General features: G+C 39.4%; 1 protein-coding gene across 1 annotated transcript; it reads right to left on the bottom strand.

Moving 5' to 3' along the window:
• Positions 1 to 304: 304 nt before the first annotated feature.
• Positions 305 to 21,613, bottom strand: LOC136423310 (glycine receptor subunit alphaZ1-like). The gene is made up of 13 exons (XM_066411434.1): positions 21,356 to 21,613; positions 9,158 to 9,261; positions 8,611 to 8,644; positions 8,439 to 8,483; positions 7,018 to 7,097; positions 6,270 to 6,337; positions 5,432 to 5,652; positions 4,799 to 4,881; positions 4,169 to 4,306; positions 3,691 to 3,769; positions 2,918 to 3,052; positions 1,412 to 1,631; positions 305 to 520 (listed from the first exon to the last, which is right to left on the bottom strand). Exons 1-13 carry the CDS (start codon positions 21,412 to 21,414, stop codon positions 305 to 307), a joined length of 1,482 nt encoding a protein of 493 aa, XP_066267531.1. The 5' UTR covers positions 21,415 to 21,613.
• Between the last annotated feature and the right edge of the window lie 323 nt (positions 21,614 to 21,936).

The raw sequence follows: 21,936 nt of genomic DNA on the forward strand, positions 1-21,936 counted from the left end.
GATGTATTTTCCTTACATGTGAGTATATTTTGATTTGTCTACACTGATGGGCGCAGGCAGTCACTCTTTAAAAAAAATGAGATCATTGCAAAATTAAAAACCACTGTGAGAAATTTTCGAGTGATCATGCTAAGTTTACAATTATAAGGCAAGTAGAATTCTTCTTCTTGTGGAATCAGACATATCAAGTGGTTTGGGAAGAGGGGAGATAATTGCAGCCTGTTGCAATCATCTTTTCCGGCTGCTGAACAAAAAAACAACAACATTATTTTAGATTTTTCAAATACTATCGTCATTCAGCTCTTCAATGATACCAAGAAAGGTACACAGACCAGTACAGAATGTTGAAAACGGTGAACAGCAATGGGAAAAGTAGCCTAGAGTAGTAGTCTATTCGCCGGGCTCGTCGCATGTAGAGGGCCTTGATCTCGCCAGGCGTGCGGTGTGTCTTTTCCTCCGCTACAACAACGTCCTGGTCAGGCTCCGGTGATGACATGCCTCTGTCTGGCTTGAAATCCACCTGAATCAAAGAATCAATGACTATTGGTTCAGAATTACACCTTTAGAAATTGTCCTTCATTATACATCGTCTGGTTGGCTTCAACAATCATATTATCCAGACCTACAAGCTCGTTCATACTTTCGAGTACGCATGGGTGGCGACAGGAATTGTGGGTAATATGTCAAAGGTGAAGGCCTCTTGGAAATAAGCAAAACACGCCTAGGCATTGTTATGCAAATCGAGACAATGGTGGAGAGGAGAATAGTTTACAAGTCAGGATCCTTTGAGTAATTACCCACAATTCCTGTCGCCGCGCATGCGTACTCGGAAGTGCGAACAAGTTTATTGTTGATAGTGCCGTACTATGGTGCCATTGGAGTATCCCTGTACGCACCTACATTTCCTCAACTTTCTTTATGTATGAAAAATACATCCTCGCAAGAAAAGACTATCAAGCAACGTCGCAAAGGCTTTTGACAAAGATTGTGATAAGTTGAAACACTCTCCTTAAAGCAGGACCCCTATCGCTCGATTCGTTGGCTCGCTCGCGTAGGGGCCCTGCTCTTTAGACCCGGTAGACACGGTCCTGACGCCGTCACCACCAAAACAGCTTCAGCCAATCAGAGGGTTTGCTAAACCTCATCTGGAGCAAAAGCGCAAAGGACGCTGGGAAGCTATCAACCAATCAGGTAACATCCCACATCGTTACTTTAGGTTCAGAACAAATTAACCGCCAAATTGTGCCAAATAAGGATAGCTCATTAAATATTCATTAGCAACTGTCAGTAACGTCGCCAGAACCGTGTCTACGGAGGCTAAAGAGCAGGGCCCCTACGCGAGCGAGTCAACGAATCGAGCGATAGGGGTCCTGCTTTTAGGAGGGTGAGTTGAAAGTGAATGAAAACTAACCTCGTTTTCAACAACTGCATCCTCAGAGGCGACTTCTTTCTTATCGGTTGCCTTCTTCTTACGCGGCAGTAGTTTTGACATCTCTCGAGCTCTGCGGCTGACGGCAAACTTCTTATCTCGTTTGAAGATAAAGTGGACTACTGCAAACTCGACCAATGCGGCGAAGATGAAGAGACCACAGGTCATCATCCAAACATCTATGGCTCGAACGTAGGAAAACCTGAGGTTTGCAAAAGACAAGAGGCCATTGATTCTTGATACCTGTTCAGTTCGTTAACTGCTCATAGATAATTGATGTCAATTGTTACGTGAACACAATTTGTTCTCATTAGATATGTGTTTCTCAATTGCAAGCACGAAATGCCTCTCAGTGTCAAACTTCATGTCCATCTGCATCTTACCATCAGTACCTTAGTATTTCAAATGAAGTGAGTAGTTCACACGAGGATAATCCAACAATATTGCTGATTACATTTGTCTTCATTATATCTTCGTTGTACCATGCATTTTACCATAGCAGTCGTTTGATTATTGTAAGTGTTTTTATGATACTAGTAGATCAATCTTAGGACAAGATTCTTTTTAAATTCGTAGTGACTGATGATGTAAATTGCCATACTAATTCAGACTGTGTACGTCTGAAATTTTGTTAATAAAGTTTATACTATCATCATCATCATCATTATTATCATTATTACTGGAAGAGTCAATAATATCAGCATACAGCTGTACCATAACCGGTCGAACCTCAGACTGAGGACGAGGAATGACGTTTATTTTTTTTGTAAATATGCACATAGCTTTTCTGGCAATGACTCAGATACTAGTATTAGAGAATGTATATGCAATGTAGGGGCGCGTCACATTAAAAGTTAGTCATTTGACTAAGTGCTCTCCTTATACATTAAGAATACAACGTCATGTTGAACTTTTGAATAGTGTCATTATAACCTATTGAGCCCAAAAGCGCTGAAACGATTTATCAACATTAAAACTCTTGTTTGGGAAACAACTTTTTATCAATATCTAATATGAGGGTAGTTGATAAGAATAGCACAAAACAAATGTAGCTTTCAAACTTTACCAATCATTTTCTATCGCTAATCGACTTTCTTTCTTTCAGTTAGTCTTGAATACGAAGTTATGATATGGTCGGGGCTGGTCGAGTAGTTTGCGGGAACAAAAATTATCATATAAAATACCAAAGCACACAAAACGAAGAAACAATAATCATGAGAATGATATGTGTATCATCATTATCTTGTCGTGAGAGTATCATGGATAAACATCACCCTCCTCCTCCAGTCCTCCCTTGTTTTTGGCAGTTCTTCTAAATTGCAGCCTGCGTCCTCACACAGCTGCTGTATGTAGGTTGTGCGAGGCCTGCCTACACTCGTTTCATATTTGTATATTCATTGGCATACACTTCGATTTTTCGTTCCCGTAAACAGCCCGACCGGGCCCCGGTTTGGAAATGTGACCCTAGCACTACGAAAACCTCTGTACCTAGGCATGGCACTACGGGATACTGCGGTAAGCGTGGTGGAGGTGAGCACGGTGGTGATGCCAAGTGCCACCCGGGCGGGGGCGATCTCAGGACTGATCCAGAAAGATAACCACGATAGCACTACGATCAAGATGCTGAAAAATAAAATAGTGAAATTCATTGCCCGAGCATAAATCCTTGAGTGAGACCTGACGATAAATGATTGGATCATAAATAAATTATAAGCCTTCTTAATAATTAAGGTGCACAACTCAAATTTTGGGACATGGCTACGAAAATTTAAATCATTGTGATCATTACTTTGCAGGCGGCATCCCAGTGCATTAGGTAAGACAGAAGGACAAACAATGTACAATTGAGCTGTGACATGTACACGGTCAACTTGCTCTGCTGAAAGTCAGATATCCAGTCTTTTCTAGTTGAACTACAAAGAGAATTCTCATCAAACATGTTGAAAATGTCTTCGAGGATGTCATGACATAAGAAACACGACGCACACAGCTCTGATAACAGTTCCCCCTTGTTTTCTTGCTACTTACCTACTGATTTTGAAAAGGATGTCAACTTGAAAGTAATGACATCAATGATTTTAAATTTGGTGGACTTCAAACTAAAATTTATACAATTATTTTACGAAATTTGAATTTCATACCTTATTTCTTGGTGAGGTTTAGAACTAATTGATCACCCCTCGCATGCAAATCAATGAATGCCAGTAAGTCATTGAACAACCGAATGTGTATGGTATTGTAAGGGATCAGAAGTATATTACCTGGGTATGTAGTGTTGAATAAGGTAGTATCCAATGTGCCTGATAAGAAACAGCTTGGCTTCTATGCACGAGTATGTACCTAGGGGAAAAAGGAAATAGCAGTTACTAGTAGTACAGTGTTAAATAATACCATCATATTGCTGTACGAATGTGTGTCTGCACATGGCATTTCTACCAAGAAACTTGGACACCAGAAAATGCACTGTAGGGGTGTTTTAGATCAAACATCAGTCATTTTCCTTTTCCTTATAAATTACATAGCGAACTGTTTTGATATATGTTTTTTTTATGATTTGCTTTAGGACAAAGACAACGTAGCACTGCGCTTAAGTTGATAACTTGTTTTCATAGAGCCACATAGAATTTTTAACCAATGTAAAATGATTCATCACAGTTGAGCTGTTAATAGTATAAGTAAATCATCTTATAATCTGAAATCGTCCGACGTTGTAAATACACAAATGACCAAAAGCGCTACCTGTTGTGTGATGGCTGTCACAATAGTTGTTTATTGTCCAGGTAACCAAATCGTAATCCGGCATTTGGATCTCCTCGCTGATGAGAACAGCATCTTCTCTGGACCACCAGATTTCTATATCCTTGGTGGTATGTCCATCTAAAATAAAGTCAATGGTGTAATTAGTATCTAGTAAGTAGGCGTAGATTGATATGCTTACCCCTGTTTACAAAATCACACGTTTTAGGTATCATGATTTCCAACATTCAATCGCTAGTTAAATGATACACAAACTGAAAAGGAATTGAACAAAGCTGCGTTCCTATGATATTTATAGATTTTATGTACTTAAGAATATTGTCATAGCTTGTTCATCTGTCCATGTCTAATTCCATCGTTTCGTCTTGTTATTGTCAGCAGAGCTAGCCCTTTGTGATATCCACAGCCTAGTTGCAAGTGGGCAGCCCTAGCTATGTGTGTTAAACAACAAAACTAATAAACAGATAGGTAAACAATACGTTTCTATAATTCTTATCAACATTATCTTGATAATTATCAGGAGCACAATCCATATCTGAAGGACCTTCATGGATAAGGAAGTATAAGATACTGGACTTTTCTTTTACAATCAAGGATCGAGTTTATACTTACAGCTCTCCATCTTAATTTTGCACACTTGGTTGTCCATGGGGAACAGTTGGAAATTCATCGGACAAGCCAGTAAGATAGTCTTTCTGCAAGATATCAGTGTAAGTTCAACTCATTTGCATCAAAGGAATAGCATCGAATGCGGGTAGTAATTTTTCAGAAGAATGTGTTGGCAACAAAAAAACGAAAATGTGAAGCATGCTTCAGATGACAACAAACAGACTAGACAAGATAAAAGACAACTGTGAAAGGTTGCGAAATATTTTGCTTGTTACTGTAAATCATGCTAGAGCTACTCTCCAAGCAGAGGCTGGCGGAGAAGATTGTGACCTTTTATTATATGCCGCTTCTGTGGGCACTCTCCACCAAGAGAGATTTGATGGAGAGTTCCAACAGAAAACGGCACATTTGATAAAAAATGGTCACAATCTTCTCCACCAACCTCTGCTTGGAGAGTAGCTAGAGCATAAAGTTCGAAAGTATGTTATAACGAAACTCATTATATGCCAAACAGAGGCACATTCGGAGCTCTCGTTTTTTATCAATCACTTATCCACTGATATCCACAGAGTGTCCAGAGCATCTCACAATGGATAAGCGTTCTCTCAGTCTTGAAGACAACACTTTGTAACATACTTAGCACTGTACAGCACGTCTCCATTGGGATGTATCCGAAGCAGGGTGCTATGTCCACTAGTCGATTCAAACGGCGCTCCTTTCTCGTTCACAAAGTAGATATCTGGCACCCATATCTTGTCTAGGACCTTTTCATACAGGGTAATACTGTCGTTGTAGTCGTTGTACACGAATCTTGGGTCGTTCCATCTTTGGCGAAGAAACAGCATAACAGTGTAGTCCTGCAAGTGCACAGACCAAGATATGAAGGATATATGGACGCACTGCAATTGAAAAATACCTGACAATAGCGTACTCTCCATTGCAAGCACATGTTCAGCTCCGGCTTGTTTTTGACGTGTTATACTTGGGTCACATTTCCCAGCCGGGGCCCGGCCGGTCAGTCTTTGGGAGCGTTAAGTATGATATAAAAGACAACGAAAAGCACATAATGTACCAAACATTATTTAAGAGCATAGCTTGTGCACATTCATTGAGATACACTATGATTTCGTGTTTCCGCAAACAGGCCGACCGGGCCCCGGCTGAAAAATGTGACCCTAGAATAAGTAGGCGTTTCAGTATTTGGCTTTCTATTTTGGGCCGTTTTCTTTGGCTGGCAGACATACGAAATTGGAACAAAATAGAAAACCCGACAGAAACGTATAAAACACGTCAAAAATATTCCGGAGCCGAACCTCTGCTTGAAGATTAGCGGTGGCATCGGTTACCCCCCAAAAAAATGAAACGTATCACATTGCCTGCATATATTTGATGCCACGTCAGCGAGTGTTCAGGAAGTGTCTTAAATATGCTGATACCGTGAAACATCGATTAGCATGAAATGTTTCAGACCTACCATTGATTCTTCCGATATAGAGCTGATGCTGTTTATGTACGCTGAGCAGTAGACCTGCACAGGAGGACCTGGAAGGTGGCATGAGGGCATGTTAGTGATCTCATTCTTAGCAGGAGAGAATAACTTTATTGCACGACAATTGTACATGGTACAAAGTATGGCAAGAATTCGTAAACATAACACAAAGTAGAAGTATACAATAAAACTTAACATCCTAATTATTAATACAATACAATAAGGGCTAGCACACGTTTTCGATATAGTGTTATAATCGAGTTGGTTTAATCATTATTTTATAACTCTGTGCAACAACGAGACAATATCATACATTCCTGACACAGCATACTGTTGCCAACGTATTGTATTCTAGGGCGTTAGCATGTACATTATTCTATACATCATTTTACTGTTAGTCATAGATTAGATTAAATATTTGTCAACAATAAGCAATAGTTCAATTCTCATGTACGTAAGTTGCCATACATTGTACCAGTTACAATTGCCGCGCAATTAAATTCTTCTTCCCCTATAATTCAGAAATATAAATTCATCAAATTATTTATTTTCAAACCCAAAGGCGTATTGCAAGTAGAATAGAAGGTATACTTGTGACAATGGGTAGTGATTGACGTTGTTGTCACAAGAGACTACTCAAATACTAGTGTTTGTCAATAAATGATAGATACAAAACAATTACAAATGTATTTAAAACCATGTGTCAGATGAAAGCTAGTGATCTAAGACATGCCTTTAAAGTTGGGCCGCAGCCGTTGGTCGTAATTATCCAAGATGTTGAGGAACACCATAGTGGGGGTCACCGGCGTAGTTCTGGACAGGAAAACATTCAAAACGGAGACAGTTTATTGTGATAGATTAATCAACATTAACTACAAGCGTAACCCTTATCCGACCGATACATTTTAGCGAGGAATCTGGCTATATGGGGTCCAAATGGACCCCAATCTACTTTGCTCATATTTCTAGTGGTTCTTTCTATGATCAGTATGCATATACTATTTCAATAATCTATTATGGATATCTAGACAATTCTGGTGAAAATAATCAATGCTCATTATCTTAATTTGCCAAAAAATTAGGAGAAACCGCATTTTGATGTACGAATAGATGATTATCTATGTAAATGGTGATGACAAAGAAATACGTCATAATCTGAAAATGTGTTAGTACCACTACGTAATAGATTAAGTAGCTATTGGGTTGCAGCGTGCTGAAAAATATGAAAAAGCAGTTAGTTTGCGATGGTTGTGAGTCTCTGAATGTATTACAGGTTAGGTAATAGATGACAGGATAGCGTGCAGGGGTTTGACAGAAAGGTTTTCACAGCGAGAGTGCAATGCTAAACTGAACAGAACATCAGTGCAGCATCTATGTCGTTGAGGTGGAGAATCCTTCAAGTCATGAAATGTTTCCATGTTGACATTGTACAAAATAATGGAGAAAGACAGGCCTACCATAGTGTAAGCATATTCTTGAAACCAGTAAGCTTTCACTTTTTCCAACTCTAGACAATAAAAGTACTAGTTTTAACATCATATTCTTATGCGCATATACTTCGTGTATTGATACTATCACATTTTGTGTGAACGTTAATTTGTCGTTAGGCATCTTGCAATAAGAAGCCAGTTAAATAAATGCGGTGTGTTATAAACCGTAAGTATAGCTAAATATTATCGGAGAATCAGGGAGGAAAATGCAAAAATAATGACAGAACACTGCACGAAATGGCCTCGGATCCTGAAGTATCCTGAAGTATCCTGACGTGATCCGGAACCTAAGATCCGGAAGAATATGGACGGATCCGGGGCCGTGTATTTCTCGGCAGGCAAATAGACATCCAAATATTGGGACTCAAGGTACCACTTGCATATTTGAGTTGTGTAAGTACGTATACGTACTTACACAAGTTGTGTAAGTGGTAACTTGAGTCCTAATATTTGGATGCGCATTAGCCTGCCGAGAAATACACGGCCCCGGATCCGTTCGGATTCTTCCGAATCTTAGGTTCCAGATCACGTCAAGAGGCCATTTCGTGCAGTGGAAAGGGTGCTGTCATAGGGTAGGGTTTAGTGCAGGTTTTATTTGAATGATTGGCTGCGGTCCTGCTCAGGGCCGCCAGGTGCCGTTACCGTGTATTAGTGGCATACTCACGCCATCGGTGTTACCGCTTTGGGCAGTAAGGTAGGAATGGCTAGTCTGGAATGGAAACACGAGGCTAGGGTAAGTCGAAACGGTGCTGTGGACAGGTCAGAGTGGTGCAAACAGGAGTAAGAGACGGCTGTTCAGAGCATACTTTATCGCCCTTTCAAAGAAAATTACGCACCTGTTGGACAGCTTTGATATCTCGTTGGCGGCGTCTGCAGGGTAGAAAGAAGTTAGTACTCTCAACCGGGACGGGGGGCGGTACATACTTACGACAATCTTTGACCCAGTGCTGACGTCACACGTGCGTAATCACGTGTCTACAGCACTTGGGTCAAATAGCTAATGAAGACCGAGTAATTCAGTTGAAAATTCCGGTGAGTATTTTTTTTTTTGAGTTGGAGAACAGTTTATTTCTCATTATGTACTTAACCAACTTTCATGCCAATGAACTTCCATACTAAGCTGGTAATGGAATGATAAAATCATGAAAGTTTTTATAGAAACGAAATTCCCTATCATTTGATATCACTTCTCTGCTAATAGGTAACGGTCATTCTCGAACTTATGCAATGTGCAATAACTATATATAGTAAGTAGTTGACGATACCAAACAATTGGAAACACGTCACTATCAAAAAACATTACATGTAGGATTTCTAAATCAGCGGATATCTTAATCATGTTTTAGTGACGTTTGTTTCATGCTTTATTTAGATTTTGCCCACCAGCCTTTCCGGTATCATCTCGTGTGCTCCTGACAAGTAACCTACTCGACTCCTCGTTTTCAGGACTCTGTTTACGCGTGTGATGCCTGCATTCAACCTGAAAGCTAGAAAACAAAACAACGTTGTAACATAATTAAACATATACGAATAATTCAATTAGATAGGAAACTCACTAGATAACATGGTTCTCTATTCCCGAACAGGATATTTATAACGGCAGCCGCGGACGTTTCGGTGACCGTCTTGGACCTTCCTTAGGACAATTTTGACTGGCGCTATTCCACCGCACTGCATGCTAGGTGTCGCTGCTTACAATGCGTTCCCAAAATATGGACCATAGAATCCACTCCAGTCAGAACTGCCCTGAGTAAGGTGACAGACGGTTGCGGTTGCGTTTGTGTTGCTGGTTGTTGATAAAGAGCCTTGCTATCCTTGTTATCGGCTGCTGTTGCATATATCCTACTTGTTACAAAAGAACCCTGTTGTCGAATGACACATAGGTTGGTGCTAATGTTGTGCAAATTTAAGAATGCTGAGATTCCAATGTCCCTTACATACTGAGATGGCGAAAGGAAAACGATGAATAACTTTTAAGTAGCAAAATTTGATATATAAACTTGAAAAAAATGATAACAAAATATGAAGACCAGGAGAGTTGCAAGTTGGCATTGATTTGATTTATTTATTTGGCTGTAAAAAGTACAGCCAGGGCTACCCAACTGGCCGAAGGCTATTACAAAGGGTTAGCCCTGGGAAAAATATTCAAAATTCAATACAAACTTTCACAGATCATGAAGGCGCACATAAAACGTAATACTAATATACATAGAAGAAGCAAAATTAACAAAAAAACAGCTCAAAACTGAAGCGCATATGGAAAAGAAATGCACGAAACTAAGCAATATACAAAATCGTTAACAAAGCCAAAACTCGTTCACATTACGTAGGTTACTTAAATTACACAGTATGTCATCTGAGTTATCTGATATTTGAGGTAGGTCAGTCATTATTTGCAGAGTAATTGTTGCCGAGTGATGTGCAGAGTTTATTTTTGAAGGAGCTGACGGTGAGGGATGTGCGGCTATTACTAGGATGAGAGTTCCATGCTCAGTAACTATACAATTAATCAATCAACCAACCAACCAGCTAAACAACCAGGTCACCGTGTAGCCAAATAAATCGATCAGAGATGGTATGGGAGACTCTTTGATGGAGGTAAAATTAGGTCACTGTAAAACTATATAAATGGAAACAAAATACTTCAGTATAAGCAATCGGTATTCTATCTGCGTCAGCCCATAAAAGTGCCAGACATTTGTATTCACTCTGCCGATGGCTGCTGCCTCAGTTGACGCGACCACCCGCCTTATCGGCCAGGATCATCTGTTCATGAGTGCCCACTGCCAATAACCAATCGTTTCGTCTAGAAGTAATTGAATTGCCGTTGAGAAATGATGGATCGCACATCTGTCCCTTTGATCTAACAGTCGAAGGAGTGGATTTCAGCTGGTATATATCTAATAACTGCTCACAAATAGTGCAAACAGCTCATAACATCTTTCATGATCTGATCGTGATAATTCCCCACTGTATGGCTCAAAAAGTGTAGTGATACCATCTTATTTGCATGCATTTTATTGTCCTAAATAGTGCATTAGTCCATCTGTTAAAAGATTGATTCTGCATGACGCTTAACGCTGTGTGTTTTATAAAGAAAGCAATAAAATGTTAGCAATAGATGGCCTCGTAGACCATATGGAAAGTCGTAAAGTTATATTGGGGCGAACACTTGCTGCCTCCAGGGTTAATAGGTATTATCAAAAATCCACTTTTATCTGTCTGATTATTCACAGTCTGACATGTTTTACTTTTAGGCTATATGTCACCCAATTCAATGTTTTACTTTCATTGCATTGTTTGTCTTCGTTGAAATTCGATCTATGATAAAATATAAATGAATGAACTAATCAAAGCCACTCTAGTAGGTTAAGTTTAACGGCCACTTAATCACGCACTAATCAGCAGATCAGGATGGACGTCTAATCAATAAAAGTATTGATGTTCATTCTCTTCGAATGTGCTTCAGAATTCATAAGATCTACTGACTTAAGAATCTGTGCTAGAGTCAGATCTCCTTCGGCTATCTAGTTTGTTTGTCAGAAGCAGCTTGCCTGCCAATGATATTTTTCACACTCTTGGACAGTCACCATTTTGTTTCACATTCATGTAAATGTGCTCGTTTTTATATGTTAAAATAAAGAATTCAAACTCAAGCGTAACGTATTTCTACAGTATGTTACATAATCGTTACCATTGGGAATAGACATCTGTAGAAATAGCTTCAGTGATAGGCTTCGAAGTAAAATCTTTTGTCGGATGGAATAGCATTATCAATGTAATCAAACATAACGTATTTCTACAGTTTGTTATATATTCGTTGCCTTTGGGAATAAATGTCTGTAGGAACATCGTCAGCAAGATGCTGAGGAGTAAGTTTTCATCAGATGGAATGCCTGTACGCTCATGACATTAATTATCAATGTACTCAAACGTAACGTCTTTCAACAACATGTTATATATTCATTGCCTTAGGGAATGAATATCTATAGGAACATCTTCAGCAAGATGCTGAGAAGTAACTTTTTATCAGATGGGATGGCTGAACGCTCATATAATAACGGTAATAATCAATGTAATCAAACGTAACGTCTTTCTATAGTATGTAACATATTCGTTGCCTTTGGGAATGGATATCTGTAGAAATATCTTCATCAATTGGCTTGAAAGTAAGTTTTTTGTCAGATGGCATGATAGTATGCTCATGGTGGTTATAATCAATATCACCCATAGAGTTTGTGGACCAAGGGAACTTTTGTGGGGTCGATATTTTACTGCCATATTGCATCATCTGTGCGGCCGATAGACTTGAAAAGCGTCCAAATCAATAATTTTATCTATTTACATTTCGAAATATGCCTATCTGCAAAAACGTTGAGCATGGCATGTACTCCTAGTAGAAAGTAACGGAGAATGCAATGGCCTTGTTTGCCTCTAACAAGGAAGACCATATATGCATAGAGAACAATGCAAATTCAGCGATCATCGCTTCTTAACGATGGTTGCTTTCGAATGTATCAAACAAATGTATTCAAGTTTGAACAATGTGGGCATTGCTCCCCAGCGCACATTGTAAAACGCCGCTACAGGCGATATGTACCCCCTGGATAAATGAAAATAAACAAACAAACAAGAGACTTAACAGCGTTACACGTTTAAGAAATCTGAAAGCATATGGATTTAGAAATGGTTGATAACCATGCATGGTATGTTGCCGTTTTCATACAGGAAGCTGAAGGACCTTATCCATTTATACGTCGTACTACCTTAAAAGCTTTTTATAGTACACCTCCTAATGACACCTAATGGTGGCTTTTACTGCGGAGATCTTTTGTACCTTCAGTAAAGCTGCGGCGTTAGGTTGTACAGGAATTTGGGATAATGGTCAGGAAATCCCTACTCCAGCACTACTCAATGACAAATACGGTACTGGACAGTCTTATTTCAAGGTTGTCTGCGCACGCAATCCACGGTGGAATATGTTCATCTACAGATGGTCAGTGCGCCTCCTGACATCAATGATTCATCAACTAGACCATGACGGTAAATGGGTTCCTTGAGACGGTGCCATTATCTTTGCTATGCCAGCAGAAATGCCTATAACCTAGCGACTGTATGGGTGAAATGGTAACGCAACCAGCATCAATCTTAATCTTATGTGTTTCTTAGTCTTATCGACATGTCAGAAATGGAGAGAGAGAGGGAGAGAGAGAGAGAGAGAGAGAAATAGAAAAAGAGAAAAAGAGAAAGAGAAATTAAAGAGAGGGAGAGAAGATTACGAGACTATTTGATTGATTCTAGTTTCGTAAACACAAAAACTTTCTCAAGACTTTCCAAGTTTTCATTGATTGCACAATAATACATGTATCTAATCACACGGCTTTTAACAAGAAAACAAGAGTTATTTGGGACAGTCTTTTGTTGCTCAATTGAAACCAGTTAATAAGCAATGTTAACACCAAATTACTTTGTGCGTAAAAGGACCCATTAAAGCCACCAAGGCAATTACAGCTTACATCGTAAGTGGTTTAAGTCACGCATGCTCACGATAACGTAACCCAGCTAAATGAAGACAGTCAATCTTTTATATCTTGGGAAACGTAACACAATGCAGTATTGGGCAGTCGTCTTATCAGTGAGATTACCCTTGACCTGAAACGACTTTTTCTTTAATTTTTAAATTATGCATGGAAATTACTAGCCTTATTCACATGTGTGGCGCCTGGATATTGGCACTTGTAACGCCATTTCAGCGAATAAAAGTTAGAAATTAGATAAGAACGAAATCAATGCTTTCTGTCGATACATTAAGACTAGATAGATGGATAGTCGGATACACATGGCTCTTAAGATATCGGTGACACTGGAGAATGAGAAAAGGAAAGACGCAGACAATTTGATCTTAAAATATCAAATATTCATTATAAAAATGTTATGAGATTGATTAGGCTTTTCAGATCATATCTTGAAGTGCATTCATCAACATTTCAATCCTAACTCAACTTACGACACAAACCTACTATCAGATGTATTTTGTCTGCTTTTCTGGGTTAGAAATCTAGGGTTCCAGAACACAAAGTGCAGCATATGGAAAAAAGTACATTAGTTCCACCGAACGTTACAACAAGCCTGTCCCAGAAGGTTGTATAGCGTGCCACAAGCCTCTCCAATGCAATTATCCTCGCACCCAACTGCTATTCAGCTCCATAATTGGACACAGATGTAAATAATGGGAAGGCCGTCAAGGATTTACGTTGAAAGGGTTCAGTTGTCTTGAGACGCATCTGGAATTTTGATAAGTTGAAGTCACCTTTTTTCTTAAACATTACATTAAGAAATGTTCTGTCTTTAAAGGCAACCAAAGCAATATAAGGGACAAAAAAATTGCAACAACAAAAAATGCTGAGATCTTTATTGTAGTGACATTTACTAACACTGTCTAGAAAATCTGTGTAATAACTTCATACTTTGAGCATATTAAATCCGTGCAAAAACAGGCCATACGATGATTCCCTTAGTTTCGCGAGCCTACAGAAACCCCGGCAACAGTTTTTACATTACAACGTAGTCATCTTTTTGCATCATGGACGTCGCTATACGTTGTGATTAGGGGTGGGTACCGGTACATAAAATTCAGGTCCGGTCCAGGTCCAGAGGGTCAGGTCCAGGTCCGGACCTGTACCTGTACCTGATTATACTAGTGTCGCAGTACATCATATTTTGCAGAGCGAGACACACGTAAAAGTCTCCAAACGTCATGTCTGGAACGATATAATTTCTTAGGTTTGCACTTTGTCTCAAGATTATAACTATACACTCCTCGCCGTCTGTTTACTCATCCTTTAAGTGTTTCTATATGATTCAAAGCTAACGTCTTCGAAAATGACTCGTTAAATCTGCTGTTTTGCATTTTCTTAGACCAGTTATGTTGCCGCCTGCTTGTAGCCTGGCACTATGAATTTTCTAATCGGTCCATAGGCCGGTCCACTGATTTTTACGGACCGTTTTTTTTGGACCGGTCCATTAAGAAATACCGGTTTTGTACCGGTACACGGTACCGGTACCCACCCCTAGTTGTGATGGTGTTGCTTGAACTAATCATGTATAGAAATGATAAAATAAATTGACTTTCAAATCCGAATTTCGGGCCCTTATTTTGCTTGGGCTGCCTTTAAAGCACGTATATGTCATTTTTGTTAAGTTTTATTTCAAAATTTTCAACAATTTGACAACAAAAAGGTCGATTCCTGCGAGATTTCATTCTTTTGCATCAACAGCATTCCCAACGGTGTGCTTTAGTAAACGAATTGCATGAAATCCCATTTAAAAGACTCCCTTTTGTCAGTTCATCATAATCGATCTTCATCAATTATGTCATACATAATAAAACAGTATGACTTTAATTGATGACCACTAAGTCTCAAGACGATCGAAGATGAGGCTGAGAACGCATTCAAACGCCATTATTCAATAAGTAGACTATAATTATATTTGCCTTCTTTCTTTTCTATCTCATATATACTTACGAAGCGGTCTGATTCATTGTGTTTGAGAAAACTTCCTTGGTTTGAGGCAGAATATATAATATCCAGTAACATAATTCCACAGGGTACATAATTCCAGCACCGTGAAAAGATATATACGTCCAAACTGATCTCCAACACAACGTCCCCCAGTACTCGTCATCCGTGAATAGTTTCGGGTTGGTAAGTCATTGAATATAAAGACTCTTTTTACACAACCAAGAGATTTATTCCACCGACGTTTCGGTGACCATCTGTCACTTTCTTCAAGGCAATTCTGACTGGTTCACATAGTTTAAAGGATCTAATTATATCTTACAGTTTCAGAAAGAAGTCAGTCAATATCGGACCTTAGTAAATGTACCGCATGGCTTTTTTATCAATGGAAAATCACGTACATAATAACATTGGATCTGGTAAATGCTAGACATATGACCTAACATTTCCCGACACATTTGACATGAACACTGTTGGGTTATTTTTTTAATGTAAGCATCCCAAAAGGAGCATAACTGTCATTGCCATTATCACACGTATACATTAGTTCTCTAATCCTACAGTTACATCGTAAAGCTTCATTAAGAGATCATGTTGCCATCCGCAGTTTGACACTTCCATTGATGTATATGTAATAGGAGAAGACTGATAAAATTGTGATAAACTAGAAGTTAAAACATATCTGACGAGTTCAATAACCACTATCTACACTGCTGTATTTTATGGCATGTGTAGCAGAGGGCGACTCCACAGAACCAGATTCTAGCTAAAATTAGATTGTGGACTAGATCAATGTGTTTAAGTCTGGACAGTAGCCAACACTGTGGTACCATTCATACGTGATTGAACTTTCCCTGGCCTTTTCGTATTCAGCAAGGACCACTACATGAGGTGACTGATTGACTGAAATCACAGGGTGTGCAAACTGCAAGAGGCATATCTAGGGGTTTTTAGTTTCAAAAGAATATTCATTTCCTTGGGAATACTTTTTTGAGAGATGGATAGGATTCTACGTCCAACTGTTCAAACGAGGAACATAAGACATGTTTGATATCGTGATATATTACTTACGGGAACCAAGCACTTTCGGTATAAAATTTGCAACGTAAAGTGATTCTGACATATTCGGTGACCAGTAGGGGTGGGTACCGGTACAAAAAATCCGAGTTCGGTCCAGGTCCAGAGGGTCAGGTCCAGGTCCGGTACCCACCCCTGGTGACCAGTACAGTCATCAAAATTCCAGAATCCACCCTGTATGCTTCGGATGATGTCCACTGCAAAGACTAGACGGTCATGATTTCATTTTGGATCATGATACATTATGATTGTCATTTTTTGTGACCAGTACAGTTATTAAAATTCTAGAATCCATCTTTTATGTTTCGGACGATACCCACTGCAAAAATCTGACAAGCAAGATTTAATTTTGGATGATGGAGAAACGTTATGAACTTAAGAACAACTGATAGTGAATAGTCGGCATTTACCAGGCATATTCTGATGTCTACGTACATGATGATAGCAACTACAGTAACCGCATTCTCTTGATGTTAGAGATTGGAGTTGCGGTTTCAATGATTTTGCTGCCCAATGACTTCTAAGGATGTATTATACTGTGGTATGGGTGGCCCCATAGTGCTGTTGCCTAATTCACTCCATTCTCACTATCGGTTCATCACCAATTGATTATCTCAAAAACGTCCATGGAGGGCTAAGCCTAAAATTGATTCGCAGCTTTACCCCAAATCTCCAGCATCTACCTGGAGGGAAAATGAACCAACTTTCAGTAATTTCCTTGCTGGAAATGCACTGATCAGATTGTTCAGATAACCTTCATCAAACTCAGTTTGTCAAAAACGAACGTATTTACTGGGTCCGCCTCCGATATCCATTACGCTCTTGTGCCTCATCATGGAAGGTGATTTGTAAGGTTTTACAGGAATTACTCCCAAGAAACGAACCTAGTTACATTATACAGCATGTTAAATGATGATTAGAGAAGCTAAATGAGGGTTAAGTATAGGATTTCGCCTCAGGATCACCTACTCCATCTTGTGGAAACCCACTGATACATAATCATAGACTGTAAGATATTGAGCGTTAGGAATATATTGTGGGTAGCATCTGGGTGGTAATAACATCAGGTTATCTATTATCTGATGAAGGGTAAAGAATAACATTTGGTGTTTGGAGGAAAAATAAATTTCGAGTTAGACCTAGTCCTGTGTGAGTCACAAAACAAAACAATATTAAACAAAAATATTTAAAATCTTAGTAGGTTATTATGTCACACTTAATCATAATCATGTTTTGTACTCTTTACAAGTTTGGAGCATACGCAAATTTTAGCTTCCAGTATTCTCTATTGTACACCATTTCTGTCAGGTCTTGTCCACTTAAACAAGTTTCCGACTCAAAAACGTTCTTTAATGCAAAATATGGACAGTCTGGCTTTTAGAGACCAAAATTAAACAGTGATGTATAAAGTGGTGTCCTAGTTTTAAAGGTCAAAAGACAATGTTAAAGGGCATGTGAAATACCAAATTGATTGTTTTATTAAAGGAATCTTGAAGTGGTGTGCACAGGGAAATCCACTGTGGACCAAAGTGGCGACAATGGCGGGTCATTAACACAGCGATGCATTAGGTGGTGCCCTAGTTTTGCATGTCAAAGAAGTGTACTATATATGCACGACATGTGTAATATCCACACCTAGTCAAGTCTAGTAATATAAGTAACCTTTGTACACAGGGAAATCCAGTCTGGCGACAGCGGGGACAATGTGGTAAACCAAAGAACAAGGGCCATTAGCACAATGATTATGCGATGCCCTAGTTTTGGATGCCAAAAACTGTACTACTCGCACGATATGTGCAATACCCACAACGATTCCACAATGTGATGAACATTGCAATGGTGTACAAATGGTAACCCAGAGTGGACCAAAGTGGCGACAATGTCGTAAACCAGACGACAGGGGTCATTAACACAATATGATACATAAGGCGGTGCCCAAGTTTTGGATGTCAAAGAATTGTTACAGTACTAAACGCACGATATGTGTAGTATCCACACCGGTTCCATGATATAATGATGTACGACGTATGGTAATACAGAGTGGACCAAAATGGTGTCAGTGTTGTAAACAAGCCGCGACATGGTATTCGATGAGTTGGCCTTTGGCCTTTGGTTGGATTGGATTTGGTTTCATGTATTGGTGGGAGGGGGTCATCCGTTGCATTTGATTACTTAGAACAAATCTGGCACCGTTCAGTCGCCGGAATTAACCGCAAAGCGGTCGCCATGGGACGATGTTCCCCTAGCGAAAATTCAAACGGCACACAGGCATACGGGTTTGTCCATTTTTTCCAGAGCTAATTGAAGACGAATATCACTTCTTGTTCGTATGTCCCAAATATATTGATATACGTAATTCACTCCAATCAATGTTATCGCCGTATTTACCAGGATTTATCTCAATGGATCTAGCCGGACTTGAATCGCAAATTTAAGTACATAATGACATGTGACAAACCCTGCATGGTATACATAGGAAAATATATTAAAGAATGTCTAGACGTTAGAAACACCTCCAATAACTGTAAAATCCCATTGTCATCACACACTACAACACCATACTGTATCAGATAGGTCGATTAGCATAATAGAACTTTAGTTATGCACCAGTGGATGGCATACTCTGTACCTTGTACAATTGTTGTGCAATAAAGTTATCATACGTACCTACAAACATGTTCTAGTTCATAGAAATTCTTCTGTATGCTAACACCAAGACTATACAAACTTTCATTTTTTATAATAAATAAATAAATGCTAACGCTATGCCTATTAACTGCAAGGTATGTATATGTCAGATGATTGTGTCAAATTTACGAACATTGAATGGTCGACGAAAGAGACAATATACTAATTTATTTTTCGAATTCATTGATATGAATACTTGAAGTCAAAATAATGCACCTCTTTATCACTGTCATGGTGGTAACTAGAATGTTAACACTAGTCCTCCAAATTTGGCATTTGCGAGGGGCCATGACCGTAATGAAAATAACACACAAGTGCAAAGGCATTCTAGGTCATTTGACCTAATTATAAAGTCAGTCCTAGGCAACTTCTTTTCATAGGTTAATTTGTGATATAAATAATCATAAACGTCCCAGACGGCTTTCAGTTTTCAAGAAAAAAAAATAACCTGACTGTTTTTCAAAATGGTAATGTTTCACTGAAGCTAGTTCAGGGCATGTCGATATCAAATCATGCTTTTCCTTTCTCTCAACACGCCGACAGTGCCGACTACTTCCTAAATCATAAACATCTTATGTTGGGTAGCTTATATTACGTTGAAAGCCATTATTGCATTGTCGGGGGCGTGGACCACTTATGATATGATTATGTCTATATTGTAAAGAAAGTAGTCGCCAGCTGAGATTTTAAAGTATGGGAACCTACTAGATATAGATCGACCACTTTACTCATGTTCGTGCTTTTTCTAGGATTATTGGTATATAGATGTTATTGGAGCAAACGCTGGAATGCTCTTCTTTATTTGCCACGGAAGCATGGTAAGCTGTATATATGTGTATTTGCTTGGTTGTGTAGTTCCAAACAAGAGAGGTAAACAACATCAATGTTTTCTCCGTATCATAAGAAAGCTTTGGAAGAAGGTTCGTATCAGGCAAGGATGAGAAATTACAATACGTATACAAGGTTCTTATAAGGCAAGGATGAGAAATTACAATGCGTATACAAGGTTCGTATCAGGCAAGAATGAGAAATTTCAATACGTATGCAAGGTCCGTATCAGGCAAGGATGAGAGATTACAATACGTATACAAAGTCCGTATCAGGCAAGGATGAGAAATTACAATACGTATACCACAGGATCCTATTCTATTATGGTATGATAATATTCTTAGGGGTGTTGATGGTTTTTGTCAGCGACAGCATATCCCTATTATAACATTTTGACCATTTTGACCGATGAGTCCTATTCCGTCTTTATGTGCACACAGGAAAAAATATCCAACAATCTATGCCATGGCCACGCAGTCATCCATGCATCGTTGTGATTGTCGTTTCATACAGCACAGTTCGTTGGTACCGGTTCAATATAGCCGTGTCTGATGATATCGATATCAGACATTGTCAGATACAGTCAATAGGATTTCTTTGGATGCGTTGGTAAATGGAAAGGTTGCCGATATCAATTCAAAATTGGAATAGGTAGATATTACACTTTTTCCATATCCTCTTCACAACGTAGCGCTACATTGACTTGGTTTAACTTCAGAATTCCTAACATGTTGTTATCTCTATCTACCCCTTGGCGCCAATTTGCATGTCTGTATAGAGTTAGTTTACTCTGTTAGTCACATCACTGGAAATATAATCGAAGCTGGTCCGATATAATATCACTGGAGCTATAAGCTGGTCCAATATAATATCCCTGGCACTATAATCGAAGCTGATCCGATATAATATCACTGGAACTATAATCGAAGCTGGTCCGATATAATATCACTGGAACTATAATCGAAGCTGGTCCGATATAATATTCGGACCTGCAGATTGATGTCAGAGGCCGTACTTATAATGGTGCGTGCAATATTTTGTAGTTGCACAACTCCTATACAACGATTTGCTTATACTATAACAGTTATTCAGTCCACTTTTTGAAAATGTAGGGTTCAAATAATCGGTTTCGCACGACTTCAAAAATAGTTTTACCTCATGGTGTAATTGCTGTACAGGTTTCTCAAAAACGTCGACATGTAACGTTATGGTAAGAACTTTGCCATAGTTGTAACGTTACCATCCCTTTCCTTTTACAAACCTCACTGACCACTTCCGGTGGTGGTAGTGGTAGTGGTAGAGTGCGATACCAAACACAGCAATACATTGCCCATGAACGAGTGTTGAAGGATGACACCACACTCTACCCATACGTGTCACATCCATCCTTCAACTACACAAGTTATTAACATTCATTCACGTCCCACCACGACCGTACCACACACAAGCATGAGGTATTAACACGTACCGTCCGCTCAGCAGTATTGCTGTTAGAAGAACACCCCACATGAGGCCCATCCTCTCCATGGTTGGTAGGTTTTTGGTGCAGTCCACTCGGCCTCACACCCTCCTGGCGTGGCTCACGCGGGCAGCAATGCCGGGTTAAAACAACCACACGGAATTTCACACACTCCACGCCAAGCTCCGCCCTCTGTCAGACAGACATACAAGATATGGGTGAGGGATAGACCAGTCATCACTCTGGAGAAGAGCACTGATTATTTAGGGGCCGACCAATATTTACACTAAATGGGTCTCCCTTGCTTAGGTTCCCACGATTACGTAATGCATTCATATGCAAAAACAGCTCGGAACACATATCGGAATGTTGCAACGATAAAAAAGAAATCGGACCATAACGGCTTATATTATTAAAGTGGATGATGAGTGGATTTGGTGAGTGCAAAATATATTTGTTGCAGCCGATTGCCCACATAGTCAGTGATGCTGTTAACATATACCAGCATAATTCCACCAGGGTACATAAGTCCACCACCCTGAAAATATACGTCTGATGCTAGGGTGAGATTTCCAAGCCGGGGCCCGTCC

The sequence above is a fragment of the Branchiostoma lanceolatum genome, chromosome 17, assembly GCF_035083965.1.
Source record: "Branchiostoma lanceolatum isolate klBraLanc5 chromosome 17, klBraLanc5.hap2, whole genome shotgun sequence".
Classification (NCBI taxonomy): Eukaryota; Metazoa; Chordata; class Leptocardii; order Amphioxiformes; family Branchiostomatidae; genus Branchiostoma; species Branchiostoma lanceolatum.

Excerpts from the sequence above, each read along its gene's own strand:
- LOC136423310 (XM_066411434.1), bottom strand. The coding sequence starts at position 21,414 with ATGGAGAGGATGGGCCTCATGTGGGGTGTTCTTCTAACAGCAATACTG. Across the intron at positions 3,053-3,690 it reads ATTCAACACTACATACCCAG|CATCTTGATCGTAGTGCTAT; the intron begins GTAATATACTTC and ends TTTATTTTTCAG. Across the intron at positions 521-1,411 it reads ATGCAGTTGTTGAAAACGAG|GTGGATTTCAAGCCAGACAG; the intron begins GTTAGTTTTCAT and ends TCTTTGATTCAG.